The sequence below is a fragment of the Heliangelus exortis genome, chromosome 17, assembly GCF_036169615.1.
Source record: "Heliangelus exortis chromosome 17, bHelExo1.hap1, whole genome shotgun sequence".
Taxonomy (NCBI): domain Eukaryota; kingdom Metazoa; phylum Chordata; class Aves; order Apodiformes; family Trochilidae; genus Heliangelus; species Heliangelus exortis.
The window spans coordinates 12,876,556-12,902,364 of NC_092438.1; the positions used below are offsets into that span (position 1 = coordinate 12,876,556).

Below are 25,809 nucleotides of genomic sequence, written 5' to 3' on the forward strand. Positions count from 1 at the left end.
TCTACACAGTTCAAAGGGTTTTATTTGCTGCTGATCAGATCTGTGCAGCTCCAGGGATGTGGGAGCTCTTTTGAGACCCCAAGTCATCATTCATTCTGGTCAAGCAAAGGAAGAACAGTCTGGTCCCAGCTCTCATCCCAGTGCAGCTGCTGGGATGCACGGAGGTTCTTCCTGAAGCTCTGAAGTTTCCCTTCCAGTGTAGGAAATCCCATGAAAAGCATCTGCAAGGTAAAAAAAGGAAAAACATAGGAAAATACCATCCTACCACATTTTTGGTTGATTGCAGGCTCCCCAAGGTTAACCCTCAACTCCAGAGCTGCAGGAAGAGAGGACTCTTTGGTCTGGTCCTGTAAATACTGAACTATGACAATATTTGAAATATTCTTCCCAGTTTCAGGTTCATATTCAAAAAGAAGTGAGGCCAGGCAAAGCAGCAGCTTCTGAGAGTGCAAAATACAGAGGTGATAGGTGTGAAATGACAGCTCACTCAGGTGGCAGAACCTCTGCAGTTGTAGCTTGTGGGAAAGGAAAAAAAAATCAGTCAAGCCTTTACCTTGAGCTGCTCTGCAAGTTCAGTGGAGTCCTTGAATATCAGACCATTTTCATTGTGTCTCACAAGCTCATGTAAACTGTGAACAGGAGTCAGAGAAGAAAAAGTGAAACAAAAAGCAGCCTGTGGAACATTTAAATTTTTAAAAGTTGCATGGTGACACCTGAAGAGGCAGTGCTAGGATCTCTGTGACATGACCCTGGGTGTCTAGACATGAGCTTCACACTCATGGAATGGAACAAAGGTGGTGGTTTCAACTGTTTAAATTTAAAATTGTTCCTCTCTTCCATGTCAGACTTCCTACATCTGCCCTCACAGCACAAAAGAGCCCTCAGTCTGCCTTTGTGCCACTCACATGGACAAACATCAAACCCCAGGGCAATCATCTGCTTTTAAATTCACCTGCAAGGAAAATCTGCCCAGGATCCAGCCCAAAAACTCTTCCCAAAGCATGTGGGTTTATTTATAAAAGCTGCTGTTTTCCTAGAGGACTGAATTTTGACTATGCACACCCCCCCTTCCACAGGACACAGACAGCTTTATGCTTTTTTTACATTAATTATAGAGAAAGCAAGTTTACAGAGCAGCTTGTTAAGGCAACTGGTTGCACTAAGTGCTCCCAACTTTGTAGAAAACCTGTGTTCATTTTTTTAACTGTCCTTAAATAAACCAACCTTGATTTCTGATTTATCTTATTTCAAAAAAAGTTGTTACTGCACAATACTGCAGTCTCATTTGGTGCATGCAGAAGCTGTTAAACCCTTGATTTATAAGAACACTGCTTCCTGTGCTCCACTTCAGCTGGTGCCTGCTCTTACCACTCAAAATATATGGCACAGACAGGTAAGCAGCAGCCAAACATATCCACCACCTTCATGGGCAGGTCCAGCCCACTGGAGGATTTATGGAGACAAACTCCCAGGTCTGCTGAGCCTGGAAAGCAAACACAACAGGCAGGAGGCTCAATCCTCCCACAGAATTTCTTCCAGTCCTGCTGCAAACTTTCTGTGAGGGATTTCTTTGGGGTCTGCAGGGTAAAAATGAGTTGTGTGCAAGACTGCTTGGACTGACTCAGTTTCAAGCACCCAGGGGAAAAAAAAAAAAAAAGCAGTTTTTGTAACTGAAGTGAGGCAAGCTTTAGAATAAATACACCAGGTGAGTGTGTGTTAAATTAAAGGGGATTTAAAAAATTTAAAATTTCATGTATATTAAAAAAGCCTTTCTGCCTCTTCATCTGCTCGGGATGGATAAATGCACAGGAAACCCTCTCACAAGCCAGGCAGGATGCACTGGTTCAAGTTATGTCAAAATAGAGACATTACAGTGTGATTTTATAGACATTATAGTCATTAGTTAAAAAATACCAAATAACCCACAGTGTTTTCCAGCCATATAAATCTGATGCTCTCACCCTGCAGAATACAGATCAAGCTGAGTAGGTATTTTACTGCTTTATTAAGCTTACTCACACTTTATGCTAATCCAGTGAACACACAGAGGGAATACCATTCCAAGGACACATTCATTTAGGGTTTCAGCTGCTTTTGGTTGCTCAGCAAAAAAACTTCATGATTTTATCTACTGGAGTGACCCTGAAAGGACACTGGAACATTCCCAGGCAGCACAGGTAGAAGAGATGAAGAGTACAAAGCACAGGCTAAAACAGCAACACAGGGAAACTTCATTTCCTTACCATATTCTAACAGCTTCCCAGAAAAATCTGTGTCAGCTCTTTGAAAATTTGCTACATTGTTTTTCACACATATTCCAGCCTAATCCACCACTTACCAAGCAACAGAGGGTAATCCTCAGCTTCAAGCCATGGTGTGCAGATCTGGATGTGTTTAAAGTGCAGTTTATTTATCAGTCCATTGTAGTAGTCTTTTAGAGGCCCTTTGCCTGTTTAAAACAGAAAAAAAAAACCCCACATAATGTTCCTTTTTATCCAGATGCTGAAAATAGTGTGGTCTGTGCATCTTACTCTGCAGCTGACAAACTCCTGCTGGATCAGATAAAAATTCCCAGTCCCCAAAAAGCCTGATTCCCCCCAAAACAGCAGCCTGGCCCTGGACTCCTTGCTGGCTGAGCATTCAGCAGAGCCTCCCACCAACATCCCCATCCTCACCTGCATTTTCTCTACAGCCACAAGATAACCAAATAACTACTGACAAATTCCATCAGCACAAAAAAAATCACACCAAGTTTCAGTCTACTCTTAGCAAGAATGTTGACCAAGCAGCAGTCCCTGTCCACACAACTTTTGGGCAAAACCTCCTTTGATGAGAAGGTTTTTTTTTTCCATTACTAAACAAAAACCTTTCTGCTTAATGCTCCAAATATCAGATTTTAAGTTTCTTTTGCTGCAGGATCTCAATGTTCAGCTTAAATTCTTTGGAATGTTGAGCAATGCATAGCTGTGCCTCCTTAAAGATGTGCCAGGGTTACATGGCTCTAACAGCCCAGCTAAAAATCCCAGCTCTTAGAAGCAGGCATGAGGCCAACAGCCCCTCTCTTCACCACCAACAGGAGAGTCAGCACAGAAAAAGTGAGATTGAAGTCTTTGCACGAGCACTTGCAGAGCTGCAGTGCAAATAAACTCTCACCTGTTATCACACACACTACAGATGGAAGCTTGGCTCCCTTGTTGATCCAGTGCTCATAATCTGGAAAAGGGAAATTCAACAAAGAAGGTAAAACAAAAAATTCAAGAAAAAAGGTAAAATCAAGAAACAGACAGACACCTGGTCAAGAACAGTCAAATTGTTCAGCTTCCCACTTTCTTCACAAGCTTGCACCTCCTAAAATGTTCCAGTGCTTAAAGGAGGCTGCAAAGAAAATGGAGACTCCTGATTTCCAAGGAATCCCATGGACAAGACAAGGGGCAATGGGCACAAGTTGCTCCTGGAGAGATTCCCCTTGGACACAAGAGGAGGAATTTTCCCCATGAGGACAGTCAGACTTTGGAATGGTCTCCCAGGGAAGTGGTGGATTCCCCCACTTTGGAAAGTTTTAAGTCTCAGCTTGGGACATCTCAGCTACCCAGTGATATCAGAAGGGCTGGAGCAGGTGAGCCTTGAGGTCCCTTCCAACCTGACCCTCTGGGATTCTAAACCAGCAGTAACTCAGCAAGGTTACACTGAACAAACCCACACAGCTATTGATGAGAGCAGGGTTAAAATGCACTCTTCAGGAAGCATTTGTTCAACTACAGGCTCCCAGCTGCTTCAGTGAATCCATGTAGAAAAGCCTGCAGGATGAAACAAAGTCCCTTCCCTTCCCCCCTCCTGGCAGATGCCCCTGGAGTGAACATCACCAGCCTAGAAAACAAAATTGCAATTTACAGGCTACATAGAAATAGTTTTCCCTATAATTAAACACAGACGTGGCACTTCTGTACTTCAACCCCTACTTTCAAACCACTAAATAATCAAATCCAGTTGATTTGGTTTTCACTCGAATATGGAAGCATTGGTTGGGGTTTTTTCTGGACAAAAAGACTTCAGAACTGCCCAGGAAACACCCAATCTCCTCTGAACAGGTCAGATGTTCACACCTACCTTCCAAAGCTTTTAAAAGGACTGAAAAATCTTCATCCTCTGCAAGAAAAGGCTTTATTAGTGACATTCACATTTCCACCATCATGAATTATTGTCTTTAAAGCACAACAATCAGTATTTCCCCCCCTTCACCTACATGGTTTATGTCCAGACCATGTTTTTATGTATTTTTTTTAAATCTGCTGGAACTATTTTCATAAATACAACCACACACAGTGCTATCTGCTCCCTCTGCTGGCAACACAGCAGACAAGAAAGCCACAAAGACTGCAGATCCCAAAGCTGTGTCTGGTTCCTAAAGTGACAGTATGAGGTGCAGAACTTGTCCTGTAAATTCTAAGGTATAGACAATTCTGTCCCTGGTTACTAGCAGCAGATTTCTTTCCACTCTCTGTTTGACTCAGAGAATTAAAAAAAAAAAAAAAAGTGAGAAGGTTATGTAATATACATTAACAGAAATAAACATTTTAGTTCCTTAGTTCACTTTACATCCCCATGCAAGACAGTATGGCTAGAATGAAAGTTAAAAAAAGAAGTAGAAAATCTCTTTTAATTGTTCTTGAAGCCAAGCCTCTAGATTGTAGCTCTCTAATTAACATAGAACTTAAAAAAATAATTTGTTTTTATCCACAGAGGTAGATCATACACAATTTGGCTTCAAATTTTTCCATCCAAATGAAGGAAAAAATGTAATTTCACCAGTGATGATATAAACATGCCTCTGTAGCATGACAAATGTGAGGAAGCACAAACAGCCCTAGATTTATCCTTTTTTCAACAGTGGTTAAAGGTTAAAAATAAAAGTATTTGTTTCCAAACCTGTCCAGCTTGTGCTGCTGATGAGAAGAGCTGGTCGTCCTGGGGATTTTATCACAAGTCCATTTTTTCCATCCTTTTCTGTAAAGGCAGATCTCTCACCATCCCAACTGCCAGGCTCTGCACTATGGAAACAGAACTTTCTGAGTATGGATGACACAAACCCAGCCAACAGTCACAGGAGGAAATATTATGCTTAACCAAACTTCCAAACACTTTATTTCCGAGCTGCAGAGAAATTTGATCATAAGAGATGTTTCTCCTCTTTCTTATGCCTGCTGACACTGTTCCTACAGGCTCAATTCCACCTTCTGACACAGTGTTTTCCCTAACAAATTGAAAAAAGCCTTTTTTCATCTCTGTTGCAAACATAGCAGATTCAGAACCTGTGATTCTACAGTGGGAATTTCCCAAGAGCTTCTCTGTTCTGGAGCCAGGCTGAGAGTCCAGGTTGCTGGGGGAGCCCTTAGAGCACCTTCCAGTGCCTGAAGGGGCTCCAGGAAAGCTGGGGAGGGACTTGGGACAAGGGCCTGGAGGGATGGGAACAGGGAGGACAGTTTTAACTGAAAGAGCAGAGACTGAGATGAGATCTGAGGAAGAAATTGTCTGGTATGAGCCCCTGGGACAGGTTGAAACTGTGGCTGCCCCATCCCTGGCAGTGTCTCAGCCCAGGTTGGGTGGGGCTTGGAGCACCCTGGGCTGGTGGGAGGTGTCCCTGCCCATGGCAGGGTTGGGACTGGATGAACTTTAAGGTCCCTTCCAACCCAAACCAGTCTGGGATTACAAACACTATGGGTTCCACTTCTTTTTCAAGCATCAGTTTGGTAAAACAACTCCCTGTTACTACAGGAGTTATCCTGCACATAGCCAGAGAGAAATGCTGAACACTTAGACCAAGATCTTGAAAGCTCATCAGGGCAAGGAGGGGCTGTGTTAATGAAGCAGCCAACCACAGCCATCTGGTTCAGTGGGAATTACACAACTGCCAGGTTCCACCACAGAGATGCTACTACAGATCCCCTCTACTTAATGCCAACTTCTCTAGAAGTGAAATGCTTTGATTATTTCACACCCCAAGAATTGTGTTATCACAGTTCAGTGATCTCCCACATTCTGACCTCTCCTAGTGCCAATTAGATGAATTTGCAGAGCAGCAGCTGCTAGCTCAGAGGATACAGAGACCACTTGAGACCAGATGCAAAAGAATTTCTGGTAACTCAGTGCAATTACTTGCTGTCAACAGCTGCAGGAGTGTAGATGCTTGTGTTACTTACACATGCTGAGGTTTGAAAGGCTCATAGTCTTTGGCAAGTTTCATGTACAACTGATGCTGAAGTTCTAAAGGTGTTTCCTTAAAATAAGAAGCTGGCTTGTCATACAGTGTTACTGCCCTGAAATGAAACCAGTTCAGAAGTTAAATCAAACACAGATGTAACAAAATGTATAATGTAAGAGGCTGCAACAGTGCCATCTAAAAGGAGAGTCAAAGATTGGAATGGTCTTCCAAGGGAAGTGGTGGATTCCCCAGCTTTGGAAAGTTTTAAGTCTCAGGCTGATGGGGTGCTGAGACATTTCATATAAATAATGATATTAAAGGGTTGGCTCAATGATCCTTGAAGTCCCTTCCAACCTGACATTCTATGAAACCAACACAGCTAAATAATTAATTTTTTGACTCGTGCAACTTTCTGAGTTTCCTGGAATCCAGCAAGGTGGACACACTAATCCTTGAGGGGCAAACAACCCTTTGCTTGTGTGCATAATCAAAGGGTGTAATGCAATGATGAACACTGCAGGCAGCACTGTGATGATTTTCACCTTAATTCATAACCACCCCTGAGCAACTTTTATCTTAAAGCTCTCTGATTGCAAAAGAAAATTTTGCAGAGCAGACTGTCCCAGGTCTCAGAGACCTGAGAGCTAATGAAAAAGGAGGGCCCAATGATACAAATCAAGGCAGACCAGAGATAGTGGCAAGGCAAAGGCCTCCTCCCAGAAAAAAAAAGCTGAGGCAAGGCTCATCACCAGAAAAGACAGCAAGGAATTTAGAGGACACCTGCTCTGAACACAGGGATTCTGTATCCTATCAGCTCTTGGCTTTTCCCAGGATGTTCCATTGTGGGAAAGTGCAATAAGCAATGTCTGTAGCTAATAAGACCATGGTTTTTGTTTATTATATCTTGCTTTTAAAACAATCCACCTAACTGTGATGCCATGTTTACTCTGCACTACAGAAGAGCACTGCTGATGAAGAAAGTCAGACACATTGCCACTGAGTATATGTCTTGCCTGGCCTCAACTTTTTTCTCCTCTCTAATTTTTTCTCACTGCATTCACAAGAGCAGACTAATTGCCAAGAGGTGGTGTCTGCCTCATTCCAATTCTACAGGAAACAAACCTTCCTGACACCTGGACTGCCATCTTCTAGTCCATGAGGTATTAATTCTGAAGCTTAATTCAGATTCTTGATTTCCCACACTCCAGTAGCTCTGAGCTAACACGTTTTAGTGAGACAGATGGGCTCAGGGAAGTTGCTTTTTTCAGAATTCCTCTGGATCCAGAATCATCATGTTCTCTCATTTTATTTGGCATAGGTAGATATTCATTTGCTAGAGGTGTGTGACTTACTTGATGTTGCAATTCACCCATAAATCTTCTTTCATTGCATTAGTGACACACAAGTTAAAGTCAGACAAACGCCCAAAAAGCTTTTCATACCTGGCAAAAATAAAACCTTAAGTTAGAAACCACAGGCAGGCAATCACATCAGCCAGTCAGTGCTCATGCTAATTAAAAGCCAAACAAAACCACAAGAAACCCAACCCCCAGTAACTGAAATTTAATTACCAGTTATTGCTTAACTCCTTATGACAGTTTATGAGAAGGGATACAGCAAGATTCCCTTATCCTGAAAGGCAGCTCACTGGAAAGCCTTTAGAGCTTTTCTCCTCATCTAAACAATGAGATCCAGCAAGAAAGAGACCTTCAAAGGTGAGCTGGAGCATAAGGCATGAGAGAAAGAGAAATCCCAGTACATGGAAGTCATTCCAATAACAATGGCAGTTTTCCCAGGCAGATACAAGCAGCCTGGCTCCTTCATCCATTGCCTTTTGGCTCCCTCATCCATTGCCTTTTGGCTCCCTCATCCATTGCCTTTTGGCTCCTTCATCCATTGCCTTTCTGTGTGCTTAACAAAGGTGCTCTCTGAAAGAGAAAGCAGCTTCTCACAGCAAAATCCAGAAATCTTTCTCAGAAACAGCCCTCTGCTAAACTGCATTTTCTCCACTGTTTTCCATTCTTCTGAATTGGACAAAGGTACAGAATTTATAGACAGGAGAAAAAATTGCTGTACAAACCATTTTGTAATTTGTACCAGTGGGTGATTTTTCCCGTGAGTCAGGCTCATTATTGTGTATCCATAGTTGTGCCAATCAATTATCAGTTTGCTTCTCCAGAAAAGGCACACGACCCAGGCAACTGCTATACCAGGTAAGCCTGGAGGGTTCTGTTGAATAAATAAAAGAAATAAAAATACCATAAGACTGTGATCAAGTGACAAACACTAAGCAATTAACAAAAAAACCAAACCAAACCAAAACCCCAAAACCCCCCCCCAAAAAAAACAAAACAAAAAACCACCCTCAAACTATTGAAATTATATTGATTTTCATGAACTGTGGCAATTTTGCATCCCCCAGCTATGGAACTGACACTTAGGGTTAGGGTTTCTCCACTGAAGACACTTCAACTCTTAGCATTGGATCAGGATGAAAATTCCCCTCCAATAACACAGAAACATTTCTGTTGAGATTTATTCTTTACTGCTATCTATGCTAATGTAATTCAAAAGCTAAAAAAATTAACAGAAAGAACAAACCTGAGTTGCCAACAGAAAAATTAGAGTTCAGAGCCAAATAAATAGTTTGATGTAGGTTGGCACCAGTGACTTTAGCTCTCAACTAATTAGAACAACATCTAAGACTGCTAAAACCAGCCTGTAATGCAGCACTAGTCATTTTCATTGCTATTAGTCCCAACACAAAACATACCTGAAGAAGAATATAGGATGGCTGATCTATTTTCAGCAGTGTGTACAGTAACTGTACTGCCTGCACAATGACTTTTACAACATACTGGAAAAGCTTCGGACCAACTATAAAAAAAAACATAACAGACAGAAAACTTGGCAAGAACATTGCAGCTCTCCAGAAACGTGCAAACCACAACAGAACCAGCCACCTCTGCAGAGAGAGCTTTAAAATAATAGTACTCTGTAAAAATCAGGACCTGGCTTCTGACAAACATCCCGCAGCCCCTACAAACTCCCGGTTTGTAGAGAAAGCAGTCGGGGTACAAACAAGGTGAAGGGGAGGGGAGGGTGGGTGTGTGGGTAGGAGGAAAAGGAAAATAAAAAAAGGTTTCCCCGTTTGGAACTCTGCAAAATGCATCTCCGTGCTCCAGCACGGCGGACACGAGTGGGAACGACAGGTAGGGAGGCACCGGGGAGGTGCGGAGCGGGGAGGCACCGGGGCTGAACCGGCACACACCTACCCGAAGGCGAGGCACTGCCCCCTTCGCCTTCTGTTTTTCTCCACGTAAATCTCCCTTCCCCTTTCCTGCTGCTCCTCCCCAACACAGCCACCCCTACCCGCAGACTCCTCCCTGACAGCCCCGACCCGAAGCCGCTGCCGCCGTCCCGCACCAACCTCGCAGCCCTCGCAGGTCGGCCACGGGCACCAGCCGGATCTTCTCGCTCCGCAGGACATCTCCGTGCGGCCTCGTCTCTGCCAGACGGGGGAAATCAGTCAGAGGAGGGAGAAATAAGTCAGAGGAGGGGAAAATCAGTCAGAGGAGGGACCCCCGCCTCAAGGGATACCCCGCGGGGAAGGGGCGTGAGGGGGATGAAGAGCCGCCCGCCCTCCCTCCCTCCCTCCCTCCCTGCCTCCCTCACTCACGGAGATAGCCCAGCAGCGAGACGCCGCGTCCGTGCCTGGCCAGCGAGAGTGCGTGGTACTGCATCCGCGGGCTGCGGCCCAGATCGCCCAGCACGGCCACGCACACCCGACCCGCACCTCCCGCCCGCCGCCGCCACAGCAGCAGAGCCGCCAGCACCAGCGCGGCCGCCAGCAGCAGCCCGCCCGTCGCCATCTTGTGCCGGCAGCGGCGGGAAGGGGAGGCGGAGGCCGCCCCCTGGTGGCAGCGCTGTGAGGGGACCCGGGCCCGGCGGTGCCGCGAGTGGGGACGGGGCGGGTGGGCAGAGCGGCGAGAGGGCTGGGAGGACGGGTCGTGGAGGCATAAAGGTTGGAAAAGACCTTCAAGGTCATGGAGTCCAAGCGTAATCCCAACTCCCGCTAAACCACGTCCCGAAGCACCACATCTAAACGCTTCTTGGACACCTCCAGGGATGGTGACTCCACTGCCTCCCTGGGCAGCCCATCCCAATGCCTCATTGCTCTTCCAGTCAAGAATTTTTTCCTATATACCCAGCTTAAACCTTTCGTGGCACAACTTAAACCCGTTTCCTCTCATCCTACCGCTAGTTACTTGGGAGAAGAGACCAACTCCAGCCTCTCCACAACCTCCCCTCAGGGAGCTGTAGAAAGCAACAAGATCTCCCCTGAGCTTTCTCTTCTCCAGTCTGAATAACCCCACTTCCCTCAGTCACTCCTCCTACCACATCACCTCCAACCCCCTCACCAACCTCACAGCTCTTCTCCAGACATGATCCAAGACCTCGATGTCTTTCTTGTACTGTGGTACCCAAAGCTGAACACAAAACTCAAGCTGTGGCCTCACCAGGGCTGACTACAAGGACACAAACACCTTCCTGCTCCTGCACTGTCACAGTGATGTCCCTGAGGAGATGGAATATTCATTGAGTAAGGGCAGGAGAATCATAAAAAGTGACAGGGGCTTTGTGAAACAATCATCCTGCTGTCAAAAGAAGCATCAGGTGGATAAGGAAGCATGTGCTTGGCTGAAAAAGGGGCAAAATTGCTAAAATTGCTCTATGCAATTAATCCCTGCTTATTATAACACAAAAACCACACCTTAGTGCTTAGGCTGCCCACGTCCAAGTGAAGAATCCTACCCATCAAGTGTGCCATAAATTCTACACTTACTTTTAAATTGAAGGGAGAAATTCAGTGATCACTTGGTGTAGAATAACCACGAATAAACATTTGCTATGTGGAGTAAACTAACCAAATGTGTGTAAATTACAGAGCTTTGTGACTTGGTGAGAGCTAGCTATGTGGGTTACTGTCTCAGCACTGAAAGTTTGGTGAAGGAGTTTTCTCCTCTGACTGAAAAAGTGACACATTCCCTTGCACTGAATGACCCTGGATATTTAAATGGTAGAAAATAACTGGTACCTGAGCCAAGATTTTTCTTTAGCTGTATTCTACTGAATTCTAAAGATGTTCAACTTCACCAAATCTGAATTAAGACCCTATTTCTGTAATATTTCTCGAATTTGTACTTAATACTTCCAAAATCTGTGCTCCACTGGGCTCTAATACATGCCTATAATAAACAATTTGCAGCTTTTTTCTGGTGCTGATCCCTGTTTGCTGGTGGAAATGCAAATGCCAAGAGCAAATAGAAGCCTCATGACAAAAACATTTGCCACATTATCTTGCCAAGGCCCCCTGGAAGCAACTGAACCTTACAGCAGAAAAATCATTCAGCTAGAGCAATGTTCAAGCATTTTTAAAAATGCATTTTTAAAAAAATTCTGCAGACCCTTGTGGCCACCCCATTGGAATGATATTCTGATTATGACAAAAACAGACATTAGGTGATGTATCTCTGTTGTAATTTTCCATATTGCCTAAGGGCAAGTATGTGGTAACAATGAAACCATTGTTCTCTCTTAAAGCTTATTACTAATTACAAGTGTGGGCAGACTTGTTCATCGAGATAATAAAAAGCCTGGAATATATTGCTCAAAGATTCTGTCAAGAAAACATTTTTCTAAGTGGGAAAGCAGTCAGTGTCTCTTTGAGGCCCTGTCCTGTGTCCTCAGCCTCCTAAACACACACATCCCCACCAAACTGAAGGAAAACTTCTTTTGGGAAGTTCTCATTTCATTCTGACCCAGCTCATAGCAACTTGTGTATCACATCAATGAGAAATACAAATTGCTTTGCATATTTACTTCCTTGAATAGAGTGCAAGTCTCATGTCCTGTAACAGAACAAGTGACAGATTCCTGCAGACTATTTGGGCACAACATCAATTCCTTATCTCCCTATTTTCTGGCAGCTTATCAAACTACTTAAAATTACTCACAAATCTATTATCTCTGCAGATACAGTGACCTGAGTGTATCAGGTATGCAATAAATATTGTTTTGGCCTAGCAAGTCTTCAGAGCACTTGGAGAAGGATAAATTTGGTGCAGTCTAAAGCTCTGAGAACAGGGACACACATGCATTTATGAGAAATGCACTTTGTGGGAGAACTTATTTCTGCTTGTACTCTTTCTCCTATTTATTGAATAACAATTATATTTTTCAAAGGGCTTTTTACCTTCTTCTCTTCCTGGGACATTTCAGAAAGTTTGGAAATGCTGCTTGCAGTTTAATCTAGAAATGACCTAGTTCAGCTCAGTGAGCCAAAAATCTGGAGCCCAGCACCAGTATTTGCTGTCAGGAGCAGCACTGGGTTAGCAGATTGTTGTCCCAAGTCTTCAGTTTTTACTTCCCTTGTCACACCTATTAATTTCTCAAGGTCCCTGCCAAACAGACTACCCACTTACCACTATATTTTTCATAGGGTTACACCACAGAGCACTGAAAAAAATCCCAGTGTTAGACATCTTTTGAGTCATGTCTGGTTTGTGAACATCACCAAACTCGTTCTCCCTGACAGACACACACACTACACAAGCCTGGAGGCACTTGGGATCCATCACAAAGCTTCCTTCCCTGAACAGATTGCTGCCAGAGCACTAAACAGAGGCACAGAAGCCTCAACCCTTCTGACCAGTGGGTCATCACTAATCCCAGAAGCCACCAATTCAAATGACTCAAGCCAACCTCATAAAAACCTGCTGCCACTCTTGTTGCCACATAATAAATGTAGTGAAAGCCTTTTAAAAATTGAGTTACAGGGTTTTTTTCCTCATTAGCACTGAAAATGCAAAATGAACATGTGACATGAACATGACTTCAAAGGGTTCAGGCTACCAAAGCTGTGCTCTACTGTCATATGACAAAATATTGCCATTTTTGACAGCAAGGTAACCTGAATCTTGTGTTTGTTCTCCTCATGGCCCAGTTTCTAAAGTGCAACCCCTGCCACAGTGGAGATGAAAGGAGTCACTGGCAGAATGAGCTCAGTTTGTAGCCTGAAATGGTCCTGAAGGTAGCCTAGCCCTGAAGCCCACAGCCTGTTTTGATGCTTCACTGTGCTGAAAATGAAAGGACAGTTTCAAAGGTAGGACTCCCCAGCCTCAAGCTGATTCCAATTAATTTTACTCTGTTTAGAACTTGCTGTGACATGAACTGTGCACCTGCTGGACCTCACCTGATGGGAGCTACTCTCCCTTTCATGCTAGGACCACAGGTAGTGCCAGACATAGCCACAGCATGGAATTGTTCTGCCAAGCTTTCCAGCCTCCACCTTCCTTTCTGAAGGGAAAACACCCTTTTTAAAAATGCCCCTTTCTCCACCCATCTCATCCTCTACCACTCAAAACTCTGTCTTTCAGTCGCTGCCTTTTAACCTCACTTGCTGCACCCAAGAAATCCCTAAGGAAAGGGTGAAGGTAAAAAGAAAAGGAAATTTTTATACAACTTCCAAATGAGAATTTCTCCTGACTGATTTGTGTTGGATTAGACATGTTTTCAGAGAGGTACAGGTATATGTTATAGAAAAACCTTCTTACTTCCATCCAGTTTTCCAGATGTGAACATGGAAGAGGAATAAGGGAAATAAATGAATCAGGAAGAGAAGGGCCAGAATATAGAGTTTGCCACTGGCAAATTCAAATTAGTAATTATTAGACAAATTAGCTATTTTTTCCTTCTGGAAAATGGAAAAAATCCTAATCCTCCAAATGAGGATGGTGAATAGTTATTTATGTTGAATGAGAGACATAGCTCCTGCTGTGAGAGACAGTGATGAGGAAAGGTCAGACTGTGAGGACTCATAGAAGTCAGGTTGGAAGGGACCTCAAAGATCATCTGCTCCAACCTTTCTGATATCACTGGGTATCTGAGATGTCCCAGCACCCCATTGAGCTGAGACTTAAAACTTTCCAAAGTGGGGGAATCCACCACTTCTCTGGGAGACCATTCCAAGGTCTGACTGTCCTCATGGGGAAAATTTTTCCTCTTATGTCCAAGGGGAATCTTACCAGGAGCAACTTGTGCCCATTGCCCCTTGTTTTGTCCATGGGATTCCTTGGAAATCAGGAGTCTCCATTTTCTTTGTAGTTCCCCTGGAACATCACAGTAAGGCCTCCCCTGAGCCTTCTCAAGGCTGCACAGACTCACTTCTCTCAGCCTCTCCTCGTTTGGCAGGTGCTCCAGACCTCTGATCATCCTTGTGGCCCTTCTCTGGACCCTCTCCAGCTTGTCCCCATCCTTTTTGTTTAGCAGGGACCAAAACGGAACGCAATACCCCCGGTGTGGTCTGACCAGGGGGTGCAGATGATGTCCTCTCTCTCTCTGCTGCCGATGCCCTCACGCTGCAGCCAGCACCCCGCCGCGTTTCCTCGCTGCTCTTCGCTGTCTTCATCTCTCACGAACAGCGAGTGGATCCACCACAAGGTGACAACTGCCCTGGGACTCCTTTACATCACCCTACCCAGGCAGACCCCGGCTTTTTACCGAAACAAGCTACTTTCCGGGCATTTCTTTCCCCCTCTCCCCTCACACGGGTTCCCTCCGGCAGGGCCTGGGCGGCGGCGACGGCTCCGAGTGACCGCTCCGGGCCGCCAGGGGGCGCTGCGCCCGCTCAGCTCCCGCCAAGATGGCGGCGGGCGGGGGCGCGGGGCGGCGGATGGGGCCGGGGCTGGCGGGGAGCGCGGCGGTGGCTGCGGTGCTGGCGGCGCTGGGGTGGCTGCAGGCGGCGTGTGGAGCCGGGTGAGTACCCGCATCTGCTGCGTGTGTGTGTGTGTCTGTCTGTCTGTCTGAGTGTGTGTGTGTTTGTGTGTGTGTCTGTGTGAGTGTGTCTGTGTGAGTGTGTGTTTATCTGTCTGTGTGTCTGTCTGTGTCTGTGTGAGTGTGTGTGTGTCTGTCTGTGTGTGTGCGTGTGTGCCTGTCCATCTGTCTGTATGTCTGTCTGAGTGTGTGTATTTGTGTGTGTGTGTGTCTGTCTGTGTCCGTGTGTGTGTCCGTCTGTCTGTCTGTGTGTGTCTGTGTTAGTGTGTGTCTGTCTGTCTGTGTATGTGTGTGCATGTGTGTCTGCCCGTCTGTCTGTCCTGTCTGTGTGAGTGTGTGTGTGTGTGTGTGTGTCTGTCTGTGTCCGTGTGTGTGTCCGTCTGTCTGTCTGTGTGTGTCTGTGTTAGTGTGTGTCTGTCTGTCTGTCTGTGTATGTGTGTGCATGTGTGTCTGCCCGTCTGTCTGTCCTGTCTGTGTGAGTGTGTGTGTGTGTCTGTCTGTGTGAGTGTGTCTGTCTGTGTGTCTGTCTGTGTGAGTGTGTCTGTCTCTGTGTCTGTCTGTCTGTCTGTCTGTGTCCATGTGTCCCTCCTCAGCGGGTGGCATCTCGGTACCGGGGATTCCCGGGGTGGCAGCGATGCTTTCCTATCCCGGTGCCTCCTCAGGTCCCGCTGTACAACCGGGGCTTCTCTTTGCCAGGAGCCCCGGGACAGCCCCTCTCCTTCAGCCCTACCCCCCGTCCCACCACGGCCCCCGCCATTCCCACCGCCACGTCCGGGACTGCCAACCCCTGCGCTACGGCAACGTCACCCACGAAGCCTGGCCCAGCGACAACAGGACGAGTGGCCCCGTGGCTACCACCAGAACCTTCGTGTCCTACATCCCCCCGGAGGGCAGGGACCGCAAGGCCGTCTACGGCCATTTCACCTTCGTGAGGGACCCCCTGAGGACTCTCTCGGTGCTGGAGCCGGGGGGCCCGGGGGGTTGCCGGGCTCACCGCAGGGCCACGGTGGAGGAGACAGCCAAGCTCCGGAGGTGCCTGGTGGCCCAGAACGGTGGCTACTTCAACATGGAAACTGGCGAGTGCCTGGGGAACGTGGTGAGCGACGGGAAGCTGGTGAGAAATTCCGGAGGGGTGCAAAACGCTCAGTTTGGCATCCGGAAGGATGGCACCATGGTGTTTGGGTAAGGAGCTGGGGAGATGCTGGGAGAGGGGCTCTTTTTTCCCTGCAGATCCCTAGGAATTGTGGAGGCAGGAAGCCCTGCACAGGCACTGCCTCCTTGGCCTCTCTCCTCACAGCATGGGGATGCTTGGAGCACTTGGATGAGAACTGCCCTGCCTGTATCCCCATGCCTCTGCCCATTGGCTTTTTTGCTGGGATGCAGAGGAGGTGTTTCCCATGTCTCCATTCCCGAGATGCTGAGGTACACGAGAAGGCTTAGAAGGGCAAGAGGCCTCTGAGTAACCCCCAGAAAAGAGGCAGCACTGTGCAGCCCAGTCCTTCTGGGCACTGTGGGGCTGAGGGGTTTGTTCTGCAGACTGCTAGGAAAGCTCTGTCCATCTCTTTCTCATCATCCCAACTTCTGTGCGGGATGCAGACCTCCTCCTGAAGCTCCTTGTCCCCCCAGAACACACACTAGGACAACATTTCCTTTGTCCCCAGCTTCCATGAGAGGGCTGCACCAAGGGGTCTGGGAGGAGCTGCAGAAGTTGGTGCTGCAGGCTGTGCCCTGGGGAGTGTCACCACCCCTTGCAGAGGTTGCACCTCCTCATCCTCACCATGGGAGCCCCAGCATCTCTTGGCTGCTGGGAGGTGTGGGCTCAGCCTGGTGGTTACGTGGGCATCAAGTGAGGGTGTGTGATACTCCTGGAGGCAAAAGCTCAGAGCACCCTTTGATGAGGAACATCTAACAGAGGAATGGGGAGTGCTGGCTGGAAGGAAAGGCTCCCAGCAGCTGACCTCCAGCAGCAGCTAAAGGTCTCAGAAGGCTTCCCAGGAGTCTTTCTAATGCTCTCAGAAGACTGAGAAGCAGCCTGGAAGCTGCTGTATCTGTTGATTGCATCCCCCACCCATTCTGCTAATGTGATCTCACGTGTCCTTAGACTTCAGAGAGGGTCCCCATGGAGCCAAACTTCACCAAGCTGGGGCTGTAGCTTGCAGCCACTCCTTGGCAGCCCTCAGGCCCATGGAGGGGCTGGTGGCATTGGTGACACGTCCACTTGAGTGAGGGCTCTTCTGCTGAGGGGACCAGGAGCAGCTGCAGGGTCACTGTTGAGCCCTTCAGCTCAGCTCTGCCCTACTTCTCCCTTGCCCCAGCAGGATTTCCCTGTGGTCAGGGTGCTGTGTCAGCTGCTTGGTGTCTTCCAAAACGTGTTAAACAAGAAGCTGTGGAGTAAAGAAATTTGGTCTGTCAGGGCAGAGCAGAGGGTAATTTGGACTTGACCCTTTCACACTGTCACCAGGAGGTGCACCAGGACAGGTTGTGACTCCCCACTGAGCAAAGGTGCTGCCTCCATCATTGCAGGCTTTAAATCCTGACACTTGATCAGCCCATGCTCAAGCTCTTTTACAATCTGATCCCATTTTTTTCAGCAGTGAGCATTTTGTCTTTGTGTCCCCTTCCCATAAGTAAAGGGGTTTGGTTTTGCACGTTTTTCCATTTGGATATTTTGAATTCTGCTTTTCTACAAAGCTTTGTTCAGCTGCCATCACGGATGCTAAAGAACCTAAAAGCTGAGAGCATCCAGCTTCCACAAGACACGTCTGGAGCACACAGAGCAAAGAGTTTTAAACCAAAATAATTAAAAGCAGAACTGTTCAGCCCCAATTTTTGCTGCTGCCCCCTTCTGTCTGTTGCAGATCATCACCTGCCATCTGGTTCTGATGGGGCAGATGTTACTCAGCACCCTCATTCCTGAGAGATGTGCTCCCCAGGGGCACAGCACTGATCATGGAAATAGTGAGCAGTCCTTTGGCTGCTCAGGCAAAGGTTTTGCTGTCTGCAGGGGTGTTGGAAGCTCTTCCCAGGCAGAGGGGAGCTGGGGGCATCCAGCTGTGTTTCCCCTCAGCTGAAAACCCTCTGAAAAGCTGTTTGGTGTCACTGCTGTGCAGAATGGGAGCTGACAGACAGCAAGGTGTTACCAGCTGCTTCCACAGATCCCCAGGTGCTTGGCAGTGTCTCTGCCCTCACCAGATGCTTTTCTGCCCTTATTTCCCTGGCTGGGGTGCACTGGCTGCATGGCTGGCAGGAGTTGTTTCAGGCACAGTGCTCTGGGACCATCATTAATGATGGTTTTGTGCAGAATAGCAGAGAACAGGGTCCACTGGCTGCTGAAGTGACGTTCCACACAGCTTGGCCTCTGGTTTTGCATGCAGCTGGAATTCATTCAGCCACCTCCTCCCTGCTTCTGTAGCCTGCTGGCAGCAGCAGGAGAGGCAGGGACACTGCTGTGGCTGTGGGTAACCCCTCCTGCTCTCTCTTTCCCAGCTACCTGTCTGAGGAAGATGTCTTGGATGAAGCAAACCCCTTTGTGCAGCTCGTCAGCGGGGTGGTTTGGCTCCTCAGAGATGGAGAAGTGTACATCAGCCAGAGTCAAGTGGCTGAGTGTGGTGACACTCAAACCACAGGTAGAGACTGTAAAACCCCTCTTCATCCCAGTGAGACTGTCCTGATGGGGCTGCTGGGAGGAGGGGGTAGCACTGGAAACCATGTTGTCTTGTTGCTGAGGTCTAAATTTCTTCTGTGCTACTTTCCCCCCTCCCTGAGTTTGGAGCAAGTGCAGCACAAGGACCAGGCTGCCTACAGGATGAGGCTGCACTCACCTGTTCAGGGTTGTTGGAAAGAATTTGCTGAGGATTGTAAATGCTGGCAGTATGATTGGTGCTAATAATTGTCCAGAAAAACTCAAAATCAGATGCCTCTTAAAAGAGTTTAAACCCAGGGGCTTGTACATCCCACTCCCCTTCCCTGTGCCAGACAGAAACTGAGCAACAGTGGAAATGTTGTTCCTAGGTGGGCCTGGATGAACCAGAGGAACCTGAGCTGCATCTTCACTGTGTTTCAGCTCAGATGAGCTCCTTGCTGGGAGCTGTTTTGTCTAAACAGCCTCTTCCATCATCCAGCTGATGCCCCAATTGTCCCCTGTCCTGCACAGGAACCTTCGAGAAGTTCATCAATGTGGTATCAGCCAGGACAGCAGTGGGACATGACCGGCAGGGCCAGCTGGTCCTGGTTCACATGGATGGACAGACAGAATCCAGAGGGTAAGGCCAGGGTCGTGGTAAGGTCTTGGGCCAGGTCCAAGATGGCTCTTTGGATCCTGTCACTGGAACTGGAGGCAGCAGTGTGGGTTTAAGGGAGAGACTTGCAGAGCTCAAGAGGTCAGATGAAGACACTGCTGTTGGGTGTCCCTGTGGCAGAAGCTGGGACAGGAGAGCTTCCCCCCTCCTGTGGAGGGGAGGAACCACCCTTCTAGTGCAGCAGCTTCAGTGAAGTCAAGCAGCAGGGATGAGCACCAAACAACTGTTTTCTATTTGCAGGGTCAACCTCTGGGAAATGGCTGAATTCCTGAAGCAGCAGGGACTCATCAATGCTATCAACCTGGATGGGGGAGGCTCTGCTACACTGGTCCTGAATGGGACCCTTGCCAGTTACCCTTCTGAGCACTGGTAGGTGTTGGCAGGCTGTGCCCAGGGCTGCAGAGCCCAGTCCTGCCCCTCTCTTCTGCAGGGGGGTCACAGCCTGAAGGGAAGTGGCAGGTTGTGAGGGAGAGAGTGACTCTGAAAATGTTAAGCCCTGTAGTAGTGACAGTGTGGGGTTTTTTCCACTTAGTCAGCCCTGGATTACAACAGTTGAGCTGTTTTCAGTTGTGTTTGGCTGGGCTGAGTGGCCTGATGTGGGAGCAGATAAAGCAGCAGCTCTTAGACTGAGAGATTAAGAACTGTATATATTAGCAGAGATCTGATTATTATGGAAGAGAAACACTGAGCAGGAGACCCTGCCTCATGAGGGAACCTAAGGAATATTTTACTTAGAACTTAGTTGTTTAGAAACATCAAGAGAGACAAAATTCCACTTGCAGTCTGGCTGTTGAGAACCAAGCCTGCTGTAACCACAGCAGTCACTCACAGCAAATAACCTCAAGAAAAGGGGAGTTGAATGCCACAACCAGGGAAGCTGGGACTGCTTAAAGGGAGAATTTGCACTTTCCTTTCTTTAACTCTGTGTTTGAAATGGCTCCTGGCCAGCAGCACTTAAAACCACTCAAGTTAAAACACCGACTCACCTTGAGTCTCACAATTACCTTTTCCCATGGTTGATGTTCTCCTTTGACAGTGTGAACCAGGATGAAAATTCCATGGGTTCTACCCACTGGTTTCACCCAGGGCTGGGAGCAGCCCTGTGCTCACACCCCTCCCTGGTGGCTCCTCTCTTCTGTCCCCAGCCCTTTTGACAACATGTGGCGCTGCCCTCGGAACATCTCCACCATCATCTGCATCCACGAGCCTGCCTGCCAGCCTGCTGACTGCAGCAGCCACGGGCACTGCCTGGAAGGGCACTGCCATTGCACTGGGGACTTCTGGAGAGGCCCAGCCTGTGACATCTTGGACTGTGGCCCTTCCCACTGCAGCCTGCACGGGGTCTGCACCGACTGTGAGTCTCTGGTGGGCAAAAAACTTCCAGGGAGGGAGGTGCCTGTGGGTGGCTCTGAGCAGAGCAGGGCCCTGGGTGGGTGTGTAGCTGGGGAATGTCCCTGCTCTGCCTGGCAGGTCCCCTGGGTGGGTTTAGCATGTTTCTGAGTGCAGTCCTGCTGGCTCAGGGTGTCCTCTCACACTGGGGACACGGAGTTCTCATGGGCTGGCACCAGCAGCAGCTGCTTCCATCATTGCCAGGAGCAGAACTCCTTGGAGAGGCTTCCCAGGTTTTCAGGGCTGTGGGAGCTGACTGTCTGGCCAGTCCATGCCCAGACACTGGGAGCCAGCTGGTGCTGCTGCCTCAGCCCTTGGCTTACCTTCTGCCTGCACCAAGTTGCTCTCCCCCTCTCCTTCAGCAGAGCTGAGGTCAGAGCAGGTTCCCTGGGCCCAAGACCTGGAAACTGGAACAGGATTTGCCTTTAAATTCAGTGCCTCAGTTTCCCTTTCTGCTCCCTGGGGTTGTGCCCCTGGTTTGGGAAGCTGTGGATGGGGAGGACAGTGTCTCATCACACTGTGAGACACAATTCCTGAGCTCTGTCCCCTCCCCTTACTGGTCCTTCTCATGCTTCACTGGTTTTACAAGTGGGCAATTGCTGCTCTTCTCTGAACTCATTTGGAATCCAGGGAGTGCTGTAATGTGCACCCCCAGCTTCTGCTTTGCTCTGGCTGCTCAGTCCATTGCTCCTGTTCCTTTTGTGCCTCCCTGATGGAGCTCACAGCCAAGGTTGCTCTGCAGTGAAGGGATGGAGCAGTGCTCCTGGGTGCAGGTGTTGCTGGGCTGCTCCAGAGGGAATCTCTCCAAATCCAGTCAGAGGGAGGTTCTGTTGGGTCTGGCAGCTGCAGAGGGATCTGCCTGCCAGGTCAGGATTCCTCTCCTGTGGGTTCCCTGGCAAAGGCAGGAAAAGTTAAGAGGGTAGCTCACCTGAAGAAGGAGAGGCTCCTGGGTTTGAGTGCCTGCTGTTCCTAAGCCTGTGTTGTCCATGCCTGTTTGTGTCTGCACAGCTGGATGCCTCTGTGATGCTGGCTGGATGGGCAGGAACTGCAGTGAAGGTAAGGCTGAGCCACTCCACTCCTCAGAGCCACTGGGAGCTGCTGCCTGCAGTGCTGGGGGGATCTTCTTGGCTGGGAGGGAGCAATGAAGGGAAAACCTGCAGTGTGGGTTTTCTCTGTCAGCTGTAGCCTGAACATCTTATGTTTGGCTCAGTGCAAAGCACTTGAAGCCCTTGCTTCTCCATCAGGGTGCAGGTTCAGCTGCTGCTCTGAGCAGCCTCAGTACCCTGTGCCAGGGGCTCCTCAGTGGGTGTAAGCAGAGGTGGGGTTGCTTGTCTTCCTCACCAGAACCCTGATGGGATCTGGACTTGTCTCCTGCAGCTTGCACTCATGGTTTCTATGGGGATGCTTGCACCCAGAAATGCCAGTGCCAGAATGGTGGCTCCTGTGACCCTGTGAATGGAACCTGCTCCTGCCCAGCTGGGTACTATGGCACCAGCTGTGAGCAAGGTAAGGGCTTCTCAGAGGGGCTTGAAAAAAAAAAAAAAAAGGAGGCAGCAAAAAGGAATTTTCCTTCATCATTAGAAAATTGTGAGTTCCCATTTAGTCTCTGCCCCCCTCAGCCCCGTGTGTTGCTTCCCCCAGCCTCTGAGTGTAGAACATGAATATTCACCTCTCCTTCAGGGGAGGGTATTGGCCCAGGCCCTGCCTGGAGATCCAAGGATTCACCACCACCTGGATTCAGGTGACCCAGGGCAGTGTAAAAATGCTCCACAGGGCCCCCGGCTGACAACCTTTGAACTCACCTGTGCTGTGCTGGTGCTCACAGTGTTCTGGCTTGTGCAACCCCCTCAGCTTTTCTGAAGTGCTCGAGGCCCCAGGGGATCTGACTACAACAAGTTCCTGACAGGCTGGGTGTGTAAACCCCCTGTGTTATCAGTGAGTGTTCCTGTGCTGAGAACACAGCAGTCAGCCCCATCCCAGCTTTACAAAAACTCCTTGACACAAACAAAACAGCCACCAACTCCCCCTTTGATGCTTTCAGGTCGCTGGAGGAAGCAGGAGGGGCAGAACAGGCTTTGCCAGGGGCCCTGGCTGCTCAGCACAGCCAGAAAGCCCTCTGGGTGCTTGTACTCCAACCCCAGCCTCTGCTTCCTTTCCAGAATCAGCTGCTGCTCCAGCTGAAGAGCAAGGCTGCAGCTCAGAGGTGGCAGGGGGAAAAAAAATGCACAGGAAGCAAGAAGGGCAGAGATTTCTGTGCACCACAGACACCTTGGGGAGCTGTAGGGGAGGTTTGAGGCTCTCCTAAAGCTGCCAGCATGCCCACCCTTCCTGGGGCTGGGCTGGGGCACTTGGGGAATAGGCAGAGCGGGGCTGGGGGGAGCTGCAGGGATCAGCAGGATGGTTTCAGAGCACCTGGAGCCTTGATAGTGATTAACCTCTTTGTAATTAATTCCCCAGAGTGTGCCATGGGCTGGTATGGGCCAAACTGCCAGAACCAATGTGCCTGTGAACACACATGTCCCTGTGACCGGGTGACAGGCAGCTGCAACATCACCTACAAGTGGGCAGTCCAGGACCAATTGAACAAAGGTACTTCTGAGCACAGCAGTTGTGGCTTAAAAGAAGCAGAAAACAAGAAACCAACCCACAACAAAAATATTTGGAAGAGCAGCTTGGGTGCATCATGTTCTGTTAGCTTAGTTTTCAGCTCTGGCTGGCTGTCACCTTACCCGAGCTTGCTCTTTTTTTAGTGGGATTTTACACCCTCCTCTCAACACTGCCTTTCCTCCCTCTCTGTTTTCCAGCTGGGCAGTGTTTGGCTTCCCTGAGTAAAGGAAGGAGCAAAGAAAAGTTCTCTCTGTCAGAGTAAGTGTGTTGTACCCAGCATACAGACACACCCCCAGTCCTGCCCTCCCGTGCTCACTGCCACCTGGAGCTGCTCACAGCACCTCCTGAGTGTCAGGCAGTGGCAGCCCTGCTGCTTCCCTGGGTCCTCACTTGCTTCTGTCACTCACAGTGTCACAGGTGACAATAGAGAAGGCAAGGTGATAAAAACCCAGTTGTAAGAGCAGAACCCCCTATCAATGGGGGCTCTGCAGCCCCCAGTTAACCCCCAGCCACCTTTCCTCTCCCCCCAAGGCACTGCATGTGCAGAGTCCCAGCAGCCCAGCAGCTCCTGGAGGGCTGGTGAAGCTCCAGTTGCTCTGCAGGCACAGCTGGGCACTCCTCAGCTGAGCAGAAAGCTCAAACCAGCTACTTCCAGCTTTTCACAGGCACATTTTCACCTGCTTGAGAGCAGAACAAGCAGCTGGTGACAGAGGAGGGAGCACCAACCTTGAGAAGTCACCTGCAGAACACGTGAAAGCAGGTCAAGAGATGGTGCTTACATGGCTTTTTTTTTTTTTTTTTTTTTTTTCCTTTCCTCATCTGACAGAAAAACATGGATTTCCATGACCTCTGTCTTAGCTGTGCTTCTGCTGATCAGTGCCATGGGCAACGTGGGCCTTCTCCTCAAGGCCAGGCCAGAGAGGCACCGTGAGGGTGGGGATTATCTCTACCACCCCCTGAGGGAGCTGAACGGGGATGCCACTCACACCTCCACTTCTGCTGCCTGGGAGACAGAAGACATTCAGGACCAGAGATGAGGTATTTCACTCTGCACCTCTGCTGCCACTCAGCACTGAGGGTTTTTTTACAGAGGTTGTTCAGACCTGCAGCCTAAAACTGCTGCCCAACCCAAAGCAGCAGAAAGATCCCTCAGCCTAGGAACTCCCTTGGCTCCTGCTGAGGACACAGCTCCCTTCCTGCTGCTCCAGACCCTGCAATTAGCAGCCATGAAAAGATTCAGGGCATCTTCCAGCTTCCACACACCCAAGTGGCTGAGGGAATTCCACTGCTGCAGCAGGAAAAGAAATGGGCTGGTTCCCTCCACGATTTGAGGGAACCAGGTGAGGAGCATAAGCCATAGATAGGTCCCTTCTCACCTCAGCACTCAGGTATTTTTTAAGCAGCAAAATAATTGCCTTGTAGCATCAAGCTGGGCTTAAGGAAGCTGTAGTCTTTTAACTGTCTGGTAAGCTCAGACCTCAGTCAGAAACCTGAAAAAAAGTTGGTTTAAAATGCTGAAACACATTCAGCACAAACCCACAGCATTCTTGTTGGCCACTGAGAGAGGCTCAAGGGCTGACACCCAGGGCTGGGGTGTTCCTGCACCTTTTCTCACCTGACCTGTGCCAGCTGCAGGGTCTACAGGGTTTTCTCACTGAATCCTTATGCCCAGAAGTAGCTAAATAAGTGTGTGATGAGCACTGCATTTTTGATGGGTTCTTACAGCACCACAAAAAGCCTTTTCAGTTGAAAAAATGTCAATTCTTGCATTCTCTCCTGTCCTCCAGAAGCCAACATCCTCTGCCCAGGTACCACCCAGACCTGGTGGGACAGCCAGGACCACCCTCAGGAAGGACTGCAAGGAACCCAACATCTCAGCTGGAAATCAGAATACATCTTTGCACAGTGTCTTTTTGTTGTTTTTTTTTTAAAGCACACTATTTTAGTTTGCTTCCATATGAGAGGAAATTAACCTTTAATGCTGCAAAGGAGGGGTGGGGGGCTAAAGCCTGTCTGAGCCTGGATATTAACATTTCTGTGCCCTCTGCTTTTACCTCTTCAAGGCTCTGCTAATTTTTGTGCCACTGCTGGCATCAGATGAACAATGGGAGATTCTATTTTTCTATTATTTACAGAAGACTATTTGAAACTTGAATAAAATCTGTTACTAATAACTGCCTGACACTCCAATTCTTAATCCTCAGCTGCAGAAGAATGATGGGATCCTTTCCCAGTTAATCCCAGCTGGCTACTCAAAGGCAGGAGCCCTTTTCATTTTAAAGAACTAATTGCATGGCAGGATGGGGATGTGGCCCTCTCTGTGCTAGGGAAATAAAAAAAATGCTGATTTTACAGAGAACTAAACAACATTTTAGTTAAAAAGTAGGAATAACCAAACACAAGCAAGACTTACCTCTGTTTCTGTGGACAAAGAGAGCAGCACACAGGGTTAAATTTTCAGAGTTTACCATAAATTGAACA

At 48.4% G+C, this 25,809-nt stretch overlaps 2 protein-coding genes across 5 annotated transcripts; one reads left to right on the forward strand and one right to left on the reverse strand.

Annotated features, from left to right (window-relative positions):
• On the reverse strand, window positions 1-14,802 carry ALG1 (ALG1 chitobiosyldiphosphodolichol beta-mannosyltransferase). 3 transcript variants are annotated; one of them, XM_071761362.1, is made up of 13 exons: window positions 14,426-14,802; window positions 9,630-9,707; window positions 8,973-9,076; window positions 8,280-8,428; window positions 7,552-7,641; window positions 6,198-6,314; window positions 4,927-5,048; window positions 4,108-4,146; window positions 3,154-3,213; window positions 2,339-2,449; window positions 1,369-1,483; window positions 554-629; window positions 1-221 (listed from the first exon to the last, which is right to left on the reverse strand). In XM_071761362.1, the coding sequence occupies exons 1-13, from the start codon at window positions 14,667-14,669 to the stop codon at window positions 87-89; spliced, it is 1,440 nt and encodes a 479-aa protein (XP_071617463.1). In that variant the 5' UTR covers window positions 14,670-14,802; the 3' UTR covers window positions 1-86. The 3 variants fall into 3 exon arrangements, with proteins under 3 accessions (XP_071617463.1, XP_071617467.1, XP_071617464.1); XM_071761366.1 differs by lacking the exon at window positions 14,426-14,802 and adding an exon at window positions 9,879-10,100; XM_071761363.1 differs by lacking the exon at window positions 4,108-4,146.
• A 75-nt stretch (window positions 14,803-14,877) lies between these two features.
• Window positions 14,878-25,502, forward strand: NAGPA (N-acetylglucosamine-1-phosphodiester alpha-N-acetylglucosaminidase). Of its 2 annotated transcripts, none has more exons than XM_071761360.1 (12): window positions 14,878-15,016; window positions 15,731-16,216; window positions 18,521-18,660; window positions 19,188-19,296; window positions 19,573-19,701; window positions 20,478-20,686; window positions 21,730-21,777; window positions 22,099-22,227; window positions 23,179-23,310; window positions 23,472-23,586; window positions 24,155-24,366; window positions 25,116-25,502. In XM_071761360.1, exons 1-11 carry the CDS (start codon window positions 14,904-14,906, stop codon window positions 24,363-24,365), a joined length of 1,821 nt encoding a protein of 606 aa, XP_071617461.1. In that variant the 5' UTR covers window positions 14,878-14,903; the 3' UTR covers window position 24,366; window positions 25,116-25,502. The 2 variants fall into 2 exon arrangements, with proteins under 2 accessions (XP_071617461.1, XP_071617462.1); XM_071761361.1 differs by having other exon boundaries at window positions 23,526-23,586.
• Window positions 25,503-25,809: the final 307 nt, after the last annotated feature.

Excerpts from the sequence above, each read along its gene's own strand:
- ALG1 (XM_071761362.1), bottom strand. The coding sequence starts at position 14,669 with ATGAAGACAGCGAAGAGCAGCGAGGAAACGCGGCGGGGTGCTGGCTGC. Across the intron at positions 5,049-6,197 it reads CCTTTCAAACCTCAGCATGT|TGCAGAGCCTGGCAGTTGGG; the intron begins GTAAGTAACACA and ends CTGTTTCCATAG. Across the intron at positions 1,484-2,338 it reads GGATTACCCTCTGTTGCTTG|GCTCAGCAGACCTGGGAGTT; the intron begins GTAAGTGGTGGA and ends TTTGCTTTCCAG.
- NAGPA (XM_071761360.1), top strand. The coding sequence starts at position 14,904 with ATGGCGGCGGGCGGGGGCGCGGGGCGGCGGATGGGGCCGGGGCTGGCG. Across the intron at positions 18,661-19,187 it reads TGGTGACACTCAAACCACAG|GAACCTTCGAGAAGTTCATC; the intron begins GTAGAGACTGTA and ends TGTCCTGCACAG. Across the intron at positions 23,587-24,154 it reads GAAAAGTTCTCTCTGTCAGA|AAAAACATGGATTTCCATGA; the intron begins GTAAGTGTGTTG and ends CTCATCTGACAG.